The 22171-nt window shown below is 43.1% G+C and overlaps 1 protein-coding gene across 5 annotated transcripts in view; it reads left to right on the forward strand.

The window, feature by feature from the left end:
- Window positions 1–22171, forward strand: part of rps6ka2 (ribosomal protein S6 kinase A2) — a 282808-nt gene that overhangs the window by 225593 nt on the left and 35044 nt on the right. For all 5 annotated transcript variants that reach the window (XM_008124811.2, XM_008124821.3, XM_062976281.1 and 2 more), the window contains 2 exons: window positions 6264–6334; window positions 7319–7407. In XM_008124811.2, the coding sequence (XP_008123018.2) occupies window positions 6264–6334; window positions 7319–7407 (160 nt within the window). The remainder of the gene's footprint in view (window positions 1–6263; window positions 6335–7318; window positions 7408–22171) is intronic.

Raw genomic sequence — 22171 nt, forward strand, 5'->3', positions numbered from 1 at the left:
TGGGAATGATGAGGAATCCTTTTTTTCTTAAGGAATTTACATAAGGGATTTTCAAAGAAAGAAGGTGGTTTTGAATGTTGGGTAGTTCTGCCCAAAGAAAGCTTATGCTAACAGTCCTTTTATGTGAATGAGCTACCTTAAAATATGTTTACATTGCTTAAAAGGCTCTTCCCCTGCTCTCAAATACTGGTGACTGTCAGTGCCTGACAGCTTTCTTTCCAGATCTGGCAGAGGTTGAGACCAGGGTAAATCAGCTATCTTCAGATTAAGGTTTTCTAATAAAAGGAAAAGAAGAAGAAGAGAACCAGATTGTCCATAGGGATAGGAGCAACACAAAATGTTCATCCAAAAGTTGTAAACATTTCCTATGGGGACATGTCTAAACCATTTTCTCCCAGAAACTATTTCATCACTTTGATCCCCATAACCAGACATAATACCACACTTCAGGTCACATTCATATAGTTGACAGTGATTCTCTAAAAGTTCATACAGTGTGTAACCATAAAATGAGTGCAGGGAGCTTGGGAGATGCTAGTTGTTGGAATCTGTAGGTCTGTTGTTCACTATTCTAGCTCTTGGATCAGAGGTCTACCATCAAGGCATGTATGATAAACAACATCCATATCTTCAAGTTGTTGTTTCCTATCAATTTTCCCTATCAGATCTTGGGGTTTTCCCCAGCACAATAAATGTAAGGTTGCTACTTCTAATTCTCTTGCCAAACAGGCTAGGGATTGCTTGGACCATGGGATTTTCCCTTTCTCTCATAAGATAACTTCTTTCACTGCCTGATTTTTCCATTGTGCTCTTCTCAGCTGAAGCAGTCTATTGAGACATTATGATTATATACTTCTTAAGACTTCATCCTGTTCAAAGTAGTGGAAGAGAAAGTATTTCTTCTTTTTCTGCTAGCTGCAATTCATTAAAGAGGAAGAGTCTCTTAATCCACAACACACTGTTGCTAGGAAACAGGAAAGCCAAATAAGTTAATGCCAAAAGATAGGTCAAGAGGCAGGGAGATTAAGTTGTCTTTTCTTGGTCTTCTCGGAATTAAGAAATAGTTATCCAGATATTCTGAAGCTGGATGTTCAAACAGTAGAGGCATGGCTATACAGGGAAGCAAAACAGAATTCCTGAAGTAGAAAAGAAACAATTAGTCTTCTGGGGAAAGTAGGCTGCTGGTTTGGAGCAGGGCTTGTGTATCATAGGCCATGGATTAAAGATTGCAACCTCTCAGCACCAGCCAACCCTTTTTGATTATGACTCTGAAATGTGATATTTACACCAAAGGAACTACAGAACAATAGGGGAAAGACAAGAAGAAACTCTTTGCATGGACAGAGACTGATTAGATTAGAAATTAATCTGAACTTCATTTTACAATTAGACAATATTCTCTGTTGCATGTAAGCACAATGGGCAGAAAGCGTACTATATGGCATCTGGTGTCGCGCCCGTCAATTGGGGTTCTAAATTTGCAACCCCCTTTCTTCGGAAGCTTTGCCCTTGGTTAAGGAGAATACCCAACACAAACTGTCTCTTTAACAAAGAAAAGATTTATATAAAGGTATTTACAAATACAGCAGAGTCCTTGGATTTTACAGCTGCTTCCACGCGATGAATAATAAACAATAAAGTCCTTATCTCCAGATAAGGTGCCATAGTCTTGTTCTCCAGACCTTGCAGCAACAATACACCTCTGGCAACTCCAACTTGGACAAATCAGCTCCAGCAATTCCATCTCAGCATTCAACCTCAAGCTCCAAACTCTCTCCAACCTCAGGTTCCAACTTCAAGTAACATAATGTACTTAGTCTCTACTAGTAGTACTCCATCTCTAGCAGGTGGCTTGATTGTTGCTGGCCATACAGTGATTGGTCATGATCCTTACAATCACTTACCCATTTTCACTTAAGAAATGATATAAAACTCTGACATTTGGCACCTTGTCAACTTCTGCACTTTTTAGCATCTGCTGCCAGAGGTGGCTTACCCACTCTGGCCACATCTACACTGACCATTTAATGCAGTTTCAAAGTGGTATTGAAAAAAGTGATTTCACTGTGCAGATGATTACATAGAAATCCTGAAACCATATTGAGGCCCAGATAGTAATTTCAGAAACCACAGAGGGCTTTCTTTTGTATGCTTTTGTGGGAGTTTGCTGTCTGGCCACCACAGTTTGGAACTAGCTTTGAACTGTATTATAATCAGTATAGATGGGACCTCTGTCTTCTGAATACAGGTTCACTTTAGGGCATATATTCAAGAACACCCTTTTTCAGACAGATGGGCTTAACCCCTAAATGTACTCCCTAAATGTAATATTTAGAATTGCACAGAGTTCATCACAGGAACAATTCAAGTATTGTTCTCTATTTTTTTTCTTTAAAAGGTGGAAGAATCTAATGATCCTTTAGTGATAATGAAGCTGTGGCACTAAAAGGACCACCCAATGCAACACCCAAATATGAATCAAGGAACATGAAAGACACAGCAGATATATAAACTTCCTTTGCTTAGTTTCCAATATACCTCACAACATATGAGGATGCCTGCCATAGATGTGGGCAAAACATCAGGAAAGAATGCTTCTGGAACATGGTCATACAGCCCAGAAAACTCACAACAACCCAGAGATTCCAGCCATGAAAGCCTTCTACAACACAAACTTTAGTGCATTTTCTCAGTGGTACCTGAAGCTTCCTTTGCTGCTTCACCTTTTCTCTTATGTGAGCCATGAAACACCCTTTTGAAATGGCATGGTGCTCTGACCTGTCACTTGCAGGTTGCTGTGCACTTTGTGTCTCACTGGTCTTCCTTCCTTTTCTGTATTTATTAGAAGAAACTTCGCTCCCCTTCCTTTTTCCTGTGTGAATCTTACTAGAACTGTTTACCATCACCTTCACCCTCAAACAGCAGGGTGTAATGTGACTTTAAAAAGTATCAGTCAGGAGTTGTGTTGTTCTCTTTTTGTTAACCAAAGTGACCTGAGAAAATGTCAGATAATCTTGTCCCAAATTAAATGGACTATGCTTTCTCTCTTAAGTGACCTGGAGAAAAGATGCAACTACATTTTTAATTATATATTATATAAATTATATATTTAATTTTAAAATATGTAAACCGGTGTTACTCCTCACTTTAAGGTAGAAGTAAAGGTTTCCCCTGACATTAAGTCTAGTTGTGTCCGACTCTGAGGGTTGGTGATCATCTCCATTTCTAAGCCGAAGACCCATAATTGTCCGTAGACACCTCCAAGGTCATGTGGCCAGCATGAATGCATGGAGCACTGTTATCTTCCCACTGGAGCATAACCTATTGAGCTACTCACATTTGCATGTTTTCGAACAGCAGAAGCTCACCCCACTCCCCGGATTCGAACTGCCGACCTTTTGGCCAGCAAGTTCAGCAGTTCAGTGGTTTTACCCAGTGTGCCACCGGGAGCTCCTCACTTTAAAGACATCTTTAAATACAGTGTTCACTAACTAGTAATACAGCTTAAATTTTTGATAGAATGTCTGCAGCATGGAATATTTCTTCTCAAAGTACAGTCTTTGGCCCTCCAGGTATTTTGCACATTAACTCCCTGAATATGTGACCATTCCTGATGCTGGCTAGGGAGTTGACATCAAAAACATACTGAAGACCAAAGGTTGATATAAATTAATAGCTCTTTTCTATTCATTTTAATAAAGAAAAAAATAACCTTTCCTTTGAAACTTGTGTGATGCTTCTTGCAAAATATTTTTAATTTTACAGCTGTTTAGAAAGCAATTTATTTGTAGAAGCAAATGTAAAATAGGGATTGTATTTTCTCTTTTATTACTCTCATTTACCAAAATGAAACATGAGATGTAAATTAGTTTTAGTATCTGAACATAATTTGTTTTAATCAAAGCAGAGCTGATGTTAGCACAGCGTTGATCAAATCTAGAAAGTGTATCTAGTTAAGTGGGTAATGAAAAGAGGTTGTGTTCTGAGGGTTAAGGAATAAGAAAAAGGAGTTCTCCAACAAATGTTTGGTGACATGCCTGCTGACATCTTATAGGGGCTGGGCTGGTGAGAGAGGCTGGGGAATTCTTTTCCTCTGTGAAAACACCTTCCTTGTGAATATCAAGGAGACACAGTGCCTTGTTTACCACTTTATGAATCTCTTTGCAAAATAATACTGGTCAAAAGGGCCAGTTGGTGCTCTGTTTGAAAAATAAAACAGCTCATACAACAAGTCACAGAAATGGGTATTGAGTCATACAGACAGCCTTTTCACCCGGGATTCTATTTTAGACGTGAGCAGTTTTTGATGCTCCTTCTGCTTTGACAGATCATTTCCTTCTTTCTAGTTTATCAACATGTGAAAATTTACAGCATTACCCTCCGAAGTCAAGCATTGTGATGAAGTTACTAAGCATGCCACCCAATGGACATTGCCATTCTTAGTTTCCCTGAAATCTTTAAAGCAATTATTTTTTTTCAAACAGAGTTCTTTACATTCACAGTTGCCATATGGTACATTTAATATTTTAATACCTTTAATACTTGAATACCTTTAATATTTATTTATGACAACTATTTATTGCCTCTTGACTTACCAGGGTCCCCATAATAATGCATAATGGATAATCATCATGGGTGATTACTTGTGGCCGAGTGTGAGTATCTTCCAGACTATTCATGGTGGAACCGTAAATTACTGTGAAGACCTATTCTGGATCCACATGGTCTTTCAAATTGAGGACATAGATTTCCAAGTGGAAGGCAGTCACGACAAGCATTTGCTTGACGTGCCTTCCTCTTGGCACACTTTTTCCTTTTGCCCTGTATTTGTGTCTCTTCAAAGTCCATAATACCATTGGTAACAGCTCACCTCCAGTTATAATGCTCAAGTGACAGGACTTCCCAGTTCTTGCTGTTTATAGCATGTTTTTAAAGGTTAGCTTTAAGCGCATCTTTAAATCTCTTGTTATTCACCGACACACTTAAGTTGAGAACAAGGTAACTTCTTTGGGAGACAGACACTTCAAACATTAGTTATCAATACATTGTGCATCATCCTAAGATTCCTGGTAGGACAATGGGTCAAAAATAGATGCCATAATAAATAAATGGTTTGACCGATGTTTCTGCAGGCAATACATTCCAAGACCCATTGTAGATATCTGAAATAGCAAAGCACTATACTTGGGCCAGAGGTGTGTCATAGAATTGCACTGGAGGACCTAGAGAGGCCCATAAACACTTCTGGGGGAAATTTGTTTGCAGTGTGACTATCAAATCTGTGGATAATATAATTAAATATTTATTTAAAATAATCAAAAATTCCTTTAAAATAGTTCAAATAGAAGACAATTATGAGCAATTTTAAAAATAGCCAGAGCATATACTTTTTATTTTAAGATCTAAAAGTCAAGTGGGATATCAGTGTTCACTTCTTGCTGGATGGTGCCAGCCTGAGTTCCCGTAGGGAGTCCCACAATCCTACGAGCCTAGCCTAATGATAGAACATGTAACAAGGCCTCCACTGAAGATCTTAAGATATGGAGACTGATATAAAGGGAGGCTGTCTGTGAGATATTTATAGTTTATAATTTATAGTTTTGTAGTTCAAGACCAACACCTGCTTTATTTATTGCTTCATTTATTTCCTCCTACGCCATCATCATTGATTTCAACACTAAATGAGAGAGGCTTACAATGTACATATGATTTGCTTTAATGGTTTTCTGTTCTTGTCCTTAAATCATTTCACCAGAATTATTGCTAAAGGTTTCTCTTGCAGGTAGCACATATGTAGTTGCAGAAATCTTTTTTGTGCCCCTATTTCTTTCAGTGGGATTTGTGTAGAATCACTTGCTATTGTATTTTGGTCTTTGTGTGTTTACTATACTTCTAGTTCTAAATCAGCATGGTTTGGATTACAGCTGCGATTACCCAACAGACTGCATAGCTATTTCCTCATTATCCTAGCCTGATATGAGTTGCAGTCCTACACATCCAGAGGGTGCTACACTTGGAGAGATTGCCTTAAAGACATCTAAAAACATATCTACCCTGCTGATTCACACAACAAAAGCACACCTACTCAAATATCCTGTTTTTAACATGAGCCCACTCCTTTGCACACCTGTAGATCCAACAAAAGGCTAATTTTGTAGAAGGAATGAACAGAGCAACAAATAGTGTTGGGAATAGCTCAGAATCTGTGTGCTTGTGCTGCTTATATTCTTAACTTCTTAACCTATTCTGTCCTTTATTTGCAGTTTGAAATGTTGACGGGGTCATTACCATTCCAAGGAAAAGACAGAAAGGAGACAATGGCTCTTATTCTAAAGTGAGTAGCAAACACCAATTTATTTCCTCCATTTTGTAAACCTCTAGCTACAATGACTGTGGGATTCTGGTATATATAATCACATACACACACACACAATTTAAGCTTTAGAGCAGAGCTTAATGTTGGTAATGCACTTTTAGACATGCATCATTTCATGACACAGTAATTCAGTCTTACTAAAAACCCAGAAGTTAAACAACCCCTCAGAAGAGATATAGACACATAAATTGTAATAAAATTTATGGGAACACTACATTTGTATTTTTTTAAAAAAAATTATTTGTAAGTTGACATACATTTCCAAGATTTTTGTCATTTCTCATCACGTTCATGCAACACACCTACACACTGCAGCTGACACACTAACGTGTCACGACACAGTTTGGAAAGCTCTGGTCTAGAAATTTCTCTACGGGAAACCAGTAACATACAGCAGCGTCTCTGCTACTATCTCCAAAATAGGGTGGCTACATGATGGATAGAACAGATCTTCTTTACCTTTCATAGCTGGGTGAAAAGGGATATTTCAACAGGCAAGCTCTACTAGTTTCAAGTCCTTCCGCCACATGACTGTTCAGGATACAAGAGCCCTGCCCTATCCGCTTTGCCCACCCTATTTCAGAATATAGTATTTGTATGTAAACATGCTACTGTACAGCAAATTGGATTTTGATGGAAACATTTCAAATCATATATCCCAGTTAGGAAGTCACTAGCAGAACATGGCAATTTGTGCTCTTGCTGCTCCTTCTGTCAAATGGAATGATCTGACCATGTTGCCATCATGGGGGAGAATGACCAGACTTTTCAGAAGGAAAGCAATGCTAAATAAAGTCATGGTCATGGAATCGTCTATATTGGATATGCCTCAAAATTCCTTTGAGAACCACATTTGTTTCCTTGTGCATCTGAATCCATTTTTTCTGCTAAACATGTGTGCTAATTTTTCCTACTACATTCAAATGTTCTGTTTTTTCACAGAGCCAAGTTAGGAATGCCACAGTTTCTGAGCACAGAAGCTCAGAGTTTGCTGCGAGCTCTTTTTAAGAGGAATCCATCAAACAGATTAGGTATGGAAATTCACTTTCTTGCTGCTCCGTGTAATGTGATAAATTTTGATCAAATGTTAATCTGTAGCTTGTTTTCCGTGGCAGTTAATTTTCATTGCAGCAAAGCAATGCAATAGAAAACTGCAAGGCAATCAAGGTGTGGTTTATGATGTATTTGGGACTCTTTAAAGAGGATGACATGGATGAAACTATAACAGCCATGGTGGCTAAACATAGCCTCTCTAGTATATGATGACATTGTACAGATATTTATGATGACCAGATGCCCAACAAAAGGCTCGTGCCTTTTTTGTTCATCCAGAATCATCTACCTGCCTGCTATAGAAAAAAGAAATGTTGGACTAGAACTAGTAATGTTCCTTTCAACTGTTTTATTGTCTTTAGGACCGATAATGGTAGAATTTCATATGCATCAATGCATGCTTCTGTTATACATAGATTTCTAGTCTAATAAGATTCAGCATGAACTTTCAGATGAATTGTGACCAAGGATCCAGGTTATTATGAGCAAGCTGTGGAAATAGCTAAATTAAGCTGTAAGTGAAGCAATGCTCTTCTATCCTTTGCTTTTCCCCAGCCAGGTGGGGTTCTTAGGCTAAGAATAAGATCCTAGATAATACAGTGAGCAGGATCCCAGGTTCTGTGTAAATGCAATCAGTATTTCATGGATCAGGAATTGGCAAATCTTTTTATTTTCAGTCCATGTCACTTTCTTAGCTTTCCATCCACAATTCTACTATGTTTTTGCATTAACTTGTAATTAGAAAATATTTTTGAATACTTTTTTATACATAGAATTAAATGCCATCTAGGTAATATTTAATAGATATTATTTTAATTTTTTAAGGTGTTGGAAACTGAATCACAGTATCTAGAGAACTATGAAATCCAACGAATAGGTACTTTGAGATCCAAAGGTTAGTCAGTGAGGCACAGTTCAAGTTATTTCATCTCATCATGGAATCATAGAATCACAGATTTGGAAGAGATCACATGGACCATACAGTCCAACCCCCTGCCATGCAGGAAAAGCACAATCAAAGTACGCCTGACAGATGGCCATCCATCGCCTTTTGGGGAAAGGGGGAAATATAAACAAAGCTAATCATAAAACAGGAATTCACAAAGATCGAATTCCTCAAATATTGCTCTCCTTTGGTGTTCTGCCAAATTTTGGCTGTCTACGTGAGCAGGAAGGAGCTTAACTGGTGAGGGGCATGTTTTCCTGCCCAGTTATTCAAGCAGATATTCTTAGCAGATATTTCCCTTTCAGCCTTATCTAGTAATTCAAAATGACTTGTACACTTTGTCTGTTTTAAATTTTAGTGAGCCTGGAGGTATCTTTATCATTTGGAAATATATTGTTAAGCCCTGCTTTGAGGTGAGGATGTACAAATGTCACACACATAAATATGCTCATACATCCTTTCAGATTGTTAACTATTGTATAAAGTGAATTGCTCAGTTGGAAGACAGTGAGTCAGCAAGACTAAAGCGTCTTTGATATATTCAGTGACTTCAAACAAGCCTTGACCTTCCCCTCACACACTGTTAGCCGCATTTCAGGGTTGCATTGAGACATGAAGTATTTTAATCCATACAATCACTGGGTATTCTTTGAATGTCTTCTCCCAGTGTCGTGCACTTTTTTATTTACACACTTTGTGCAAGTTTTTCCTAAACATGTTTTCTGGTAAGAAATATAGAGGTTTAAGGGCCTCATCACATGGGAGTAAGGAAGCGTCCTAGGATGCTCCCCCCAGTCCAGCAACAGATGGGTATGCTGCTCACCCCATGATATTGCTGGACTTCTGGCAAAGCATTGCCCACAAGTGGAGTGGAAGTGTCGTACGATGCTTCCTTCCCAATGCAGGAGCCTGTCCGTGTTGTGCTGGCTCCAATAGAGCCAGCACAGATCCTTTCCGTGAGGGCGACACTTCTCATGTGTGATGGGAGAAGCCTCGCCACAAGGAAACGGTGCGTGGGGTGACAGATTTGCCCCACTGATCATCAGTGAAATCTTTGTGATAAGGTCATAAATCACAAAACTGATATTTTTCAGACTTGAAAACTACACATTTATGAGCCTCTCCTTTTCTTCCTTGTCTTAAATGCAATTACTTGAACACTAAACATTATGAAGAACTTCCTAACTGTAAAAGCGAACAGTGAAACTATTTGCTTCAGAGTGCAGTGGAAGCTCCTTCTTTGGAGGCTTTTTAACAGAGGCTGGATGGTCATCTGTCTGGGATGCTTCAACTGTGCTTTTCTTGCATGGCAGAGGGTTGGACTGGATGGCCCATGTGGTTTCTTCCAGCTCTGTGATTCTATGACTACTTTAAAAATATTGTCTAGATTGTGAATTCTGTCAAAATACAGTGAAGGGAAATCATTAAATTCATTCTTGTTTTACACCTGGATAAGAATTAGAATGCCTCAACCTGCATATAGCAATGTGGCTGTGCTTTGTGAGTACTTGCATCTAGTGGCAAGTGGAACTTGCATTGAGCAAAGTATTAGTCTTAATCATGGGCATGCATAGCATGTCTGCTCTAGATTCCACTTTTATAGTCTCTGAAATCTCAGCAAATATTAAGGGCTTGCTGTAATTCAAGGACAGTCTTTTAGATGTTAGACTGTGAGCGCATAGTGGGGAATGCAGTATGTGCAGTTTAAAAGACTCAAATAGACTCTTGAATGAATGTCACTTGCATAATGGTTGACTTAATATTTCCTATTAATTTAAATGGAGAGGAAAATATAAGAAGCATTGTTGAAATTTCAGCCCCCCCCCCCAAGAAACACTAAAGCAACGAATCAGATAGGTGTCTGTTCAATTCTTGTCTATTTTTTTCAGCTTTCTTCCCACCATTTCCCCCCCTCAGGAAATAGGAGGTATAGGGCTTTCATCCAGGTTGAGAATGCTGTGGAAATCAGGGAGAATTAAAAAAAACTCTTACCTGCCCTCTATATGAAACTGGGTGTCTTGTGTCTATAATTTACCTGCTGCTAATTGTGTGAATGATGCTGTGTTTGGCATGATCCTTAAAAGTGTTCCAAGGTACAAGTTGGATCATATGCTAATTTAGAACATTCAGAATGAAACTTACAATGGTAAAATAAAGATGCGGCCGTAGTATTAACTAAACACTTGCTTTTATTTACTGCTAAGGCAACTAATAGAATATGTTCATATTTTTGGTCAACTAGGGTGATAGTTTCCTGCCATTTGCCACAATTACAGTCTTCAGAAAACCATTTCTTCTAATTGTCACAATGCCCTTTTTCAATCCACATATAGCATTTTATTTAGTAGCCTTTTTCATTAGATTTCTCTTATTAGATTTCGGCAGTAAAATTCAACTAAACTTGATAGTACAGGCACCAAATATTTTTGGCAGGAAATAGAAACAAGAAACAGAGAAGAAAAGTGTTCTCTTTTCTTCTTATTTTAGTTTTAAAAACCCTCTTGTGTACGTAACCCTAGATTAAAATACATACTGTGTGCTATTCATGTCTGCAGCAGCCTCTTGGGGCAGGTATTGTTTCACAGTTTCCTGAGTCAAAGTTCGGCTGTTCTGTGGTCTCCATTGTTCCAAGGTTGTGATGACTGCTTTTGTTGTTGTTTGAAGATCTGTAACACCCTGACGGAATACAACCAGTAAACATCCTTTCTATTTTTGGTTCCCTCTATGATGTAACCTCAAAGCTTAATTTGAGCTAATGCTCCCCAGAGCTTCATCTTGGTATTTGTTTTTTGGAGGCTAAGAATATTCTCTACTCTCCAAATGTTGTCGGACTAGAGCCCCCATGAGTCCCAGACAGCATAGGCACTGCTGAGATTACAGGGGCTACAGTCCAGTAGAGGAGCAATCCTCCCTGAAAAATCAATTTGTTTTCTGGATTTTTTTTCATTGGCAGATGAAATTGTATGGTATAAAATTTCTGTGACTAATCTGTCATTAATACTGTTAAATCTGTATAGGAAAAAACACCTAATTTTAATCAAAGTCCAAGCCTTTCAGTCCATCTAAAATAATTACTGAAAATAGGAAGTGCTTGGTAACTATTTATTTATTTATTTGCAGTATTTATATTCTGCCCTTCTCACCTCAAAGGGGACTCAGGGCGGATCACAATGTACACATACATGGAAAACATTCAATGCCATATGAACATAGAAACAGAGATGCAGAGGCAATAATAATAATAATAATAATAATAATAATAATAATAATAATAATAAAACTTTATTTATACCCCGCCACCATCTCCCCAACGGGGACTCGGGGCGGCTAACATGGGGCCATGCCCAGAGCAATACAATATAATAAAATATAAAAACAGCATATCATAGCACAATTAAAAGTAATACAATAAATGATAATAGACATTACATCAAGAAATCAAAGAAACAGTAAAACAAGGGCAGGCCGCATGAACACAAAGATAAAACCCAGAGTGAGAGGGACAGAGGGTACTCCACTGTGGACAGGGACACATGAAAGTGGGGCAGTCTAGAGGATAGATGTTGGGGGGGGGGGGAGTAACACAGAAATATATAACATAAATTACTCACCGAAAGCACAGCGGAAGAGCCATGTTTTCAGGTCTTTCCTAAAAGCTAACAGAGTGGGAGCTTACCTGATTTCAGTAGGTAGTGAATTCCATAGTCGGGGGGCCACAGCAGAAAAGGCTCTCTCCCTTGTGCTCACAAGGCGGGCCTGGGATATAGACAGTGGTGATAAAAGGGCCTCCCCGGATGATCGCAAAGATCGGGCAGGTTTATGGAAGGAGATACGGTCACGGAGGTAGGTGGGTCCCAAACCGTTTAGGGCTTTATAGATGATGGTCTGCACCTTGAATTGGGACCGGAAGATGAACGGCAGCCAGTGGAGCTCCTTAAACAGGGGAGTGGATCTCTCCCTGTAACTTGCCCCCGTTATTAATCTGGCAACCGAGCGTTGGACCAATTGTAATTTCCGGGCCGTCTTCAAGGGAAGCCCGACGTAGAGCGCATTACAGTAGTCCAGTCTAGAGGTAACTAAGGCATGGACCACCGTGATCAAGTCAGACTTCACGAGGTATGGTCGCAGTGGGTGCACAAGTTTGAGTTGTGCAAAGGCCCTCCCGGCCACCGCTGACACCTGAGCCTCAAGCGTCAACGCTGAATCCAGGAGGACCCCCAAACTGCGGACCTGAGATTTCAGGGGGAGTGCAGCCCCGTCCAGCACAGGTTGCCACCCAATACCCCGATCCGATGCACGACTGACCAGGAGGGCCTCTGTCTTGTCGGGATTGATTCTCAGCTTGTTCCTCCTCATCCAGTCCGCCACAGCGGCCAGGCACTGGTTCAGCATCCAAGGGGCTTCCTTGGAATCAGATGGGAACGAGTAGTGGATTTGCAACGCCCTCCAAAACTCCGGATGACCTCTCCCAACGGTTTCATGTAGATGTTGAATAGCATGGGGGATAAGATAGACCCCTGTGGAACCCCACAGGTCAATGGCCAGGGGTCCGAGCAGGTGTCCCCCAGCTTCACCATCTGGGAGCGGCCCTCCAGGAAGGACTGGAGCCACTGCAAAACCGTGCCACCGAGCCCCATCCCAGAGAGCCTCCCCAGAAGGATACCATGGTCGATGGTATCGAAAGCCGCTGAAATATCCAGGAGAACCAACAGGGTCACACTCTCCCTGTCCAGTTCCCTGCGGAGGTCATCCACCAAGGCGACCAAAGCCATCTCGGTACTGTGCCCAGGCCTGAAGCCAGACTGCCAGCAGTCCAGAAAATCGGTGTCATCGAGAAACCCCTGGAGCTGCGTGGCAACCACCCACTCCAGAACCTTGCCCAAAAATGGGAGGTTGGAGATTGGTCTGTAATTGTCACAAACCGATGGGTCTAACGAGGTCTTTTTTAGTAGCGGTTTTACCACCGCTTGATTAAAACAGGATGGAAATGACCCCTGACCCAAGGAGGCATTTATTATAGCCACAAACCACTCCAACAACCCATCTTTGGCCAGTTTAACCAGCCAAGAGGGACAAGGATCCAGAGCGCAAGTGGTCGCCCTCACAGACCCAAGAATCCCCTCCACGTCATCAGGAAGAACAAGCTGGAAAGAATCCCACAAGATCGAACAGACAGGTGCCTTGGTTACCTCCGCTGAAACCACAGTTAAGCTGGAGTCCAACTCACGACGTATCTGAGCAACTTTGCCTGCGAAATGGTGCGCGAACTCGCTGCACCAAGTTGCCAAGTCATCGGGAAGCTTCTGGGTCTCAGGGGGCCGCAGGAGCTCCCCTACAACTCGGAACAACTCCGATGGCCTATTGGCCGCAGACGCTATGCGGGCAGTCGTGAAAGCTTTCCTGGCTGCTCGCAGAGCCACGGAGTAAGCCTTAATAGCGGCTTTAGCCCGTGCTTGGTCGGACACATCTTGAGATTTCCTCCAGATGCACTCTAGTCCCCTCCTCACACGTTTCATCACGGCCAGCTCCTCAGTGAACCAAGGAGTTGACGTGACTCTACGCAGCGAGAGGGGACATTCGGGAGCGATCGTGTCCAGTGCCCTTGTCAGCACACTATTATAGCTATCAGCCAGGACATCAACAGGATCGCCAGTCTCCAGAACAGGAAGATCCCCAAGAGACCTCAGGAGTCCATCCGGATCCATCAGCCTCCTGGGGCGGACCATCTTAGTGGGTCCACCACCCCTGCGGAGGTTAGAAGCCACGGCGAAACTTAAACAGATCAGATGATGGTCAGACCATGACAATGGAAGGATATTTTGTTCTTCCACTCTGACTGTCCCACCGTCCACAATGAAGACAAGGTCCAACATGTGTCCCACCTGATGTGTGGGCCTAGATATAACTTAAGTCAGCCCCATGGTCGTCATGGCAACCATGAAATCCTGAGCTGCACCTGTTAATGTGGTCTCGGCATGGATGTTAAAGTCTCCCAGAACTATGAGTTGTTGGGAGACCAAGGCCGCATTAGAGACCACTTCTGCTAGCTCAGACAGAGAGACTGCTGGGTCGCGGGGTGGACGGTACACCAACAGAATCCCCAAGCTGTCTCGGGCTCCCACCTTCAGCAGGACACATTCAAACCTCGTGGATTGCGGAACGGCGCATCTGATCAGGGCGATGGACTGCCGGAAGATCACCGCGACTCCTCCTCCCCGCCCCCCAACCCTGGTCTGCTGATGAACCCCGAAACCCGGTGGACACAGCTGGGTGAGATTCACCCCACCCAGTTCATCCAACCATGTCTCGGTAATACATGCCAGATCCGCCCCTTCATCCAGGATCAAATCCTGGATGATAGCTGTCTTACCATTGACGGATCTGGCATTCAGAAGCAAGACCTTAAGGCTGGGGGGTCTGTCCTGAAGACTACCACACCTAATCCTCTCCAGGGTCACAAGAACTCTGTTGCGCTTCTCCCTGGGTCGTTGGTGACCGTTCTTCCTTCTCCCCCACACCACCTCAATGGGGCCCCACCCATGAGAACCCTCTTCCTCCTGAGGGATTGGCTGATTGAAATTGCCATTTGAGGGGGATAGTCAGCTGTCCTGGGATGGAAAGCCTCCAAGTATACTTGATTGTTGAAAGGAGAGGCTTATCTCCGCTGGTATGAGAGAAGAAGAGTCATCTAATATGATAACATCATCTAATATGGGAGGGGGACTAGGCACAACTGATGACTGATGGCAGGGCTGGGGGGTAGAACAGACATGGCTTGAAGTAGGGGACTCTTGTATATCGCGATTCAGCCCGATGTCTAGAGGGCGAATCAATGGGTCTACTAATACCCTCTTAAGAATGATGCCCCACTGTTGGAGTTTAGGCCCGTACAAAAACAGTTCTTCCAGTAACATTCTGTCTTCCAGCCCAATGAGAAGACATAAGGAGCGGTTCCAGGATTGATAGTCTCTGCGAAGCCAGTCAATGGTCTTGATCTTCACTTCCGACTGGCTTAAAGAAAGAATTTGTGAGAGAGATATCTGGACCGCTCGCTGAGATGTCCATCTGCCTCTATTCAGTAAAGAGTCTGAAACTTCCACTGCCACCTTGTTGGTTCGCAACAGATTGCAGGAAGTATCCCGAGATTGTCCAAACAGTTCTGGGAACAGCGTGTTGTTTGTCCTCTGAGAGACTATTAATTTCCTTCCAGGCAACCCTCCCCTGACCCTCTTTCCCAGATAACAACCCATCCCCATCCCTGGTCACTTCCAAATCTGACCTATTAACTACCTTCTGCTCCTCTAGCTTTATTCTTCCATGGCCTTCCAGAGCGTTTAATTCCTCATTAATGTTAGTAGAACTGGTTGGTACAGTTGTTATAGTGTCTATAGGAGAAGGATTTTTCGCAATCAGGGAAATTGTGTCTCCAGTTGATACAAAACAGTGTCTCCAGTTGATACAAAACAGTACTGAACGATTTCCCCAACAAATCACATAAGTGAAGAAGTTCATTTTTCCTCGGAGATTCCTGCCAACTCATTCCTAATACTTTCTCAAACACCTTCCTATAGTAACCACTCTAATCTTTCAAAGTTAACACACCGTTTCTACTGTCTCTTTCCACGCAGACGTATATCAACCAACATGCGCACACCATCATTCACAGTCTAATACCATCAATATACCAGTCAGTTAACCTCAAGGAACTCACAAATCCTATGTGATCACTTCCTATGTCTAAGTACCAAATACACAAGCCCACTTCCTATCAACAATCAGATCTGTCTCCCTGCGTCAAGTTAAAATTTCCTCACTCCTATCTGTAATACACACACATACACACTCAAAGGAAAAAAAGAATAAAATAAAATAAAATAGAATATAATAAAATAGAATAGAATAGAATAGATGGCGGCTGCAGCACTGAGGATCCTGGCAATGCCGCTTCGCACAGTCCACCCAGTTCACTAAAGCCGATGAAGAGGCCCAGCTGTCTTCTCTTTGAGAGCTGATGGAGAGGCTTGGGAGGACCGCCCAGTCCAGCGCGGCTTCCAAGGCCTAATTCTCACTATGAGGAAGGCTGGGAGGGAAGCTGGAAGGTGGCCGCCCGGTTCGGCGCGGCCAGCAAAGGCAGAGGCAGAAGCAGGAGGAGCTCAGGCCGGCAAGAACATTCAGAGGGCCACCCAGAATGACGCAGACCACCATAGGCCCAGTTCTCTTCTTTTTACACAAGCCGATGGTAAGGCTCAGGGAGGCTGCCCGAATCGGCGCAGCTTCCAGGGGCTTGGATTAACTTTAAAGGCCCAAGGAGGAGGTTGGAGAGAGGGGGGGGAGGATGCCACCCGGTCCGGCGTGGCCTAGTTCTCTTTGTGAGGGCCTACCAGTGGCTGAGAGAGGGCCGACAAGGAGTTGAGGGAGGCCGCCCGGTTCGGCGCAGTCTCCACCGTCAAAGAGAAGCTGAAAGGAGCTAAGGGTGGTCGCCTGGTTCAGCGCGGCCAATCAAAGACAGAGGCGGGAGTGGAAGGAGGTCTCAGGGATCGCCAAAGACGTCCACTGGAGGCTGCCTGGTTCGGCACGGCCTCCACGATCGGAAAGGAGACCGCGAGAGGCCACCCTGTTCGGCGCGGCCTCGATTTCCCCAGACAAGAAGCTGGAAGCAGTCACCTGGCTCGCCCAGTGCACACCACCGCCGGTATTCTGGGCTTGGGAGGCTCTCGGCTCTCAGAGGCTCTCGGGCCGAGCAGATAAAATGGCGGCCGGGCTTCTTCTCCTCTTCTCCCTCCCGATCCTCTGAAGCTCCCGTCGGCAGCCCCTGTAGCACCTGCAGCCCTTTCGTACAATCCAGGACCCCAAGAGTAAGTCAGTACTCTCACCTCTCTAGCAATAGGAGCAACGGGGGCCCCGTAATAAAATATGTGATGGTTCTAGATTCCTCGCCAGCAGAGCTGATCATAGGGGCTGTTACTATGCCGCCATCTTGGCTACTCCCAAGGCATTCCATAAGGCAGGGGCAGAAATAGAAAAAGCTCTGCGTCTGGTCCTTTCCAAATGCACTTCTCTAGGACCCGGTATGTAAAGTAAGTCACTATGAGATGGTCGTTGCGACTTCCGATGATGGGACAAAACAAATAATAACAATAAAAACCAGTCATAAAATCACATTCAAGAACAAAAGGTAAAATCATGGATAAAATCTAGAGAAGACCTGGGCCGAAGTGCTAGATTCTAAACTGAGAATACCTAACAAAGACAACTAATGCCTTTTTCAAATAATGCCGGGTCCCCAAGCTAGTAAAGTATAAATATTAAAATGAATATAGCGTCCCTACTTCCCAGATTTTTCACTTCTTCTCCATCTATGGAGTGAGGGCTGGTGGGGTTGAGGGTCACTGGATTAATTGCACTCATTTAATATTCTCCAGCTTCCTGAGGGGATGCTCGATTCCGGCCACAGTGAGAGCAGCTGCTTCATCATCCACTGTGACAGCTTGATGGATACTTCCTCATTCCAAACGGCTGCTGGACAGTTTTTATGGTGTCGTAAATTAGTTAAATTAGCCTCCCTGCAAAGCGGTGCATAAATTCCTACTTGATAGTTGCAACTATCTTTCGGTTGCTTAGGTCAACAACAAGCAGGGGCTATTTCATTTATTTATTTATTTATTTATTAATGGTCGGGTGCTGCACCACAGCCCGGCCCCTGATAATGACTGATAATGAAGCAACAGGCCAATATATTCCATTATTTTAATCTCATGTGTTCATTGATTTCTGTCCAAAGTGTTCTGGCCAAGAACAACAAAGTCAAAATGTTGTGACTGCACCTTCGGGGATTATGGTTGATGGTGATGGAATTCGAAGAGGAAGAAAAAACCCTCGTGATGAGGGTTCACTGGAGGAGTTGCGCAGGAAGCGACTTAGAGAGCTATATGGGGGATCTTCTGAGGAAGATTCAGATGGGGAGATGGATGCTGAAGAACAGGTGGTGGCTGGGGAAGCGGGCACTGAATGGGCACAGCCACCGGAGATGTCTGGGGATTTGGGGTCTATGGATACTTCTGAACCTGGGGTTTCTGCAGGAGCTGATCCCAATTGGGATGCTTGGAGAAGGGAGGATGGTTCTTTAAGTGTTCATGGGGCTAAGTGTGGGCAGGATGATTGGGACTCCGACGAATTGCTAGGTACTCCAGATCCACGAGCTCTAGCTGTGTGGAGTTCAGACTCTGAGTAGATTTGGGACACCTGGTGTTTGGGTGTGAGTGTTTGGTCACCCAGGAGGAAGGGGAATAAAATGGGAATGTTTGGCCACTGCACTTTGCGTGTGGCAAGGTGTTGCTGAGGCGCCATTGGGATCTCTGTGCTGGACTTGGACTGTGATTCGGATCTGCTGATACCATCTTTGTGCCTTTTCGTGGACCTGGTTTGGATGACTGCACCCTCTTCGGACTCTGGATTGGTATTTGACCTGGCTTCTGTCTTCGCCCTCTGACTGACTACTTTTCCTGGCTTCTGACTACTGGTTTGTCTTTCGGAATTTCTGCTGCCTCCTGACCTGACCTTGGATTCTTCTGACGACGGCTATTCATCATCCCTTTGAGGCTCTCGTCTTAGCTGCACCGTGGAAGCAGTTTTACTGCTTTTCTAGTTTGTTTATTTTCCAGCAATTAACTCTATTTGTTTTCCAAAGCTGAATTGAAGCGTTATTTAGTTTTTTATTGAATGCCAGCATGGGAAATTAGCGTGGCTTTTGAGTTACTATTGTCCAATCTACTCTCGAAACACTGATAAGTGAAGTGTTTCAAGGATATTTCCTGTGTTTATGTTATTTTTTGGCTTATCTTCGGAATAAACTCTGTTTTGTAACTGGCGTCTGACTCTTGACACAAAAGCTTCCAGTATTCTTCAAAAGCCAACCATTGTTTGTGCTCAAGGCTGACATCATCACCATCAACAGCCGAATATGATTGCCTTCCAAGTGTAGGGTCTTGGTGGTGGGTCCGTAGGTGAATGTAGAAGCCTATTCTTGATCTGCATGTTCTTTTGCAGTGAGGGCATTGATTTCCAGGTGGAAGGCAGTCCCAGTCAGGCTTGGCTTGATGCGTCTTCCTCTTGACACATTTCTCCTTTTCGCCCTCCATTCATGCCTCTTTGAATTTCACAACACTGTTGGTAACAGCTAACACCAGTTAGAATGCTCAAAGGCCAGGGTTTCCCAGTTCTCAGTGTCTATGCCACAGTTTTTAAGGTTAGGAGACAAAGACTAACAGACTCAGCCATAAAATGAGAATAGTGTTTCTTAATATTATTAACTTTATTTATACCCAGCCTTTTTCCCCGTGGGGACTCAAGGCAACTAACAATCCCACACTTTAGTCATAGTTTTAAAAGCACCATAAAAAGTGTAGTATAAAGAGATTCATATATAAAACATACACTTAAAATAGCCTTAAAAACCCATAGCTCTCCCCCCCCCCAAAATCCCACCCACACTTGCCCAGCAGCCTGCCCTTTATCATTCCCCAAATACTTGCTGACAGAAGGATATCTTGGCCTGCTTGTGGAAGGCCAGAGGAATGGGGCCATCCTGGTCTCTCTTGGAAGGGAGTTCCACAATCTGGGAGCAGCCAACGAAAGGGCCCTCTCCCATGTTTCCACCAAACACACTTAAGTGGGTGGTGGGGCAGAGAGAAGGCCCTCCTAGGTTGATCGAATATGTCTACCAGGTAAGATACGGTCCTTCAGATAACCTGGACTGGAGCCATATAGGGGTTTGTAGGTCAAAGCCAGCACTTTGAATTGTGACTGGAAACGTGTTGGCAGCCAGTGGAGCTGTTGCAACAGAGGAGTTGTACACTCCCTGTAGCCAGCCCTAGTTAGCAGTCCAGCTGCTGCTCTTTGGACCAACTTAAGTTTCATTACAGCTGCCAGACACTGGTTTAGCATAGGAACTGTTTCCTTGGAATTAGGTAGAAAGGAGTGATAGAGCTGGGTGTCATCTGTGTATAGATGGCACTACATTTGAAACTCTGGATGACCTCTCCCTGTGGATTCATGTATATGTTGAACAGCATGAGGGATCCCTCAGGTCAGTGACCAAGGAGTCAAAGAGGAGTCCCCCAGCACCCCCTTCTGAGAATGTCCCTTCAGGAAGGAACTGAGCCATTGAAGAACAGCACCTCCAAGCCCCATCCCAGAAAGGCGACTTAGAAGGATACCTTGGTTGATGTTATTGAAAGTGTTGACAGGTCCAGAAGAACCAACAGGGACACACTCCCCCTGTCCAGTTCTCTGGTGGATTCACCAAGGCATCCAAAGCTGTCTCTGTCCCATAACCAAGCCTGAAACCAAACTGAAATGGCTCTAAATACTCTGCTTCATCCAGGAACCCATGGAGTTGCAAAGCCACCACAGACTCCAGTACCTTGCATAAAAATGGGAGATTGGAGACTGATCTGTAGTTGTCTTGTACAGTGGAGTCTACCACAGCCTCCTTAAGGCTGACGAGGACCCTGCCCTGATGTAAGGAGTCATTAGTCACTTCCTTGACCACTCCACCATTCCCCCTCTGGCTTGTTTTATGAGCCAGGAAAGACAAGGGTCTAGAGCACATGTAGTTGCTCTCACCTCTCCAATAATCTTGTCTACATCCTAAGATTGCACAAATTGAAAAGTATCCATCAACACTGGACAAGCAGAAGCCAAGGTTACATCCACCGGAGCTGTATCAACTATGGTGTCTAAGTCAGAGCAAATCTGAATTATCTTATCTGCAAAATAGTGGGCAAGCTCCTCACAGTGTGCTTTTGTATAGGCAACATTCTCTTTTGGTCCTAGTTGAATTAGGACTCTAATGACCCAAAACAGCTCTGCTGGATGGTTTTCTGCAGCAGCAGCAGCAGCGTTTGTATAAAATGCTCTTTTTGCTGCTGCTTTTAATGCATTTGTGTTCACTCACCATTCACTGGCAGGCTCTGAAGAAGCTGTTTTTGTTAGTGAAAGTCACTAATATCATATACGTAGCAGATACAGCTGTCACCTTTTATTAAACCACATGTTGGCAAGGCCTTTAGCAAAACAGTCTGCTTGCTTTTCAGAAAATACTGCTACTCCAAATAAAATGCCTAACAATCACAGGAACCTAGGACACTTCCAGATAAATCTTTCAATATGCAATTGTGCTGCCACATTCACAGAATTTTTCTGGAAGTCCAGACAAGATTATTTTCTATCATTTGCATGTCTGTGTTTTTCCACTATTTTTTTTATTACTATAGAATATCTGTTTAAGGAAATGGGGAAAACCACCCAAACAGCTGTGTAATGTTTTTGGGTTAGTAGTACTGGGAGCTGTTCATCTGGAAATATCCCAATGCCTTCTGCAAGGAGCTAGATAGCTTTAAGCACCAATGCAGAAAGTAGAAATCGCTAAGAATATATAGCACCAGATAAAGAAAACCTGAAAATGGTAGTGCAGTGTTGCCTGCCTCCAGATGCTTTCCCTTTTGTGGGATAACACAGGGCATAATCAAATATGCGTCTCTCTCAATTGAATTTGACCGTTTTTTAAATTATCTCTCGCCACCTGTTGGTTTTCTTGGAGTTGCTCCATCAAATAAGATGAGCAGATGGAAACAGAGAAAAGAGAGCTATAAATTGAACTTGAGGCAAAAACAATGTACAGTATATGCAGATGAATGTTTAGAGTATCCCATCCTCCATTCTCCCCACTGTTTACACCAGCAAGAGCAGGTTTTATGATGTGTTAATGTTTTATGTGTCCTAAATTTTTACTTAGT

Source organism: Anolis carolinensis, chromosome 1 (assembly GCF_035594765.1).
Source record: "Anolis carolinensis isolate JA03-04 chromosome 1, rAnoCar3.1.pri, whole genome shotgun sequence".
NCBI lineage: Eukaryota > Metazoa > Chordata > Lepidosauria > Squamata > Dactyloidae > Anolis > Anolis carolinensis.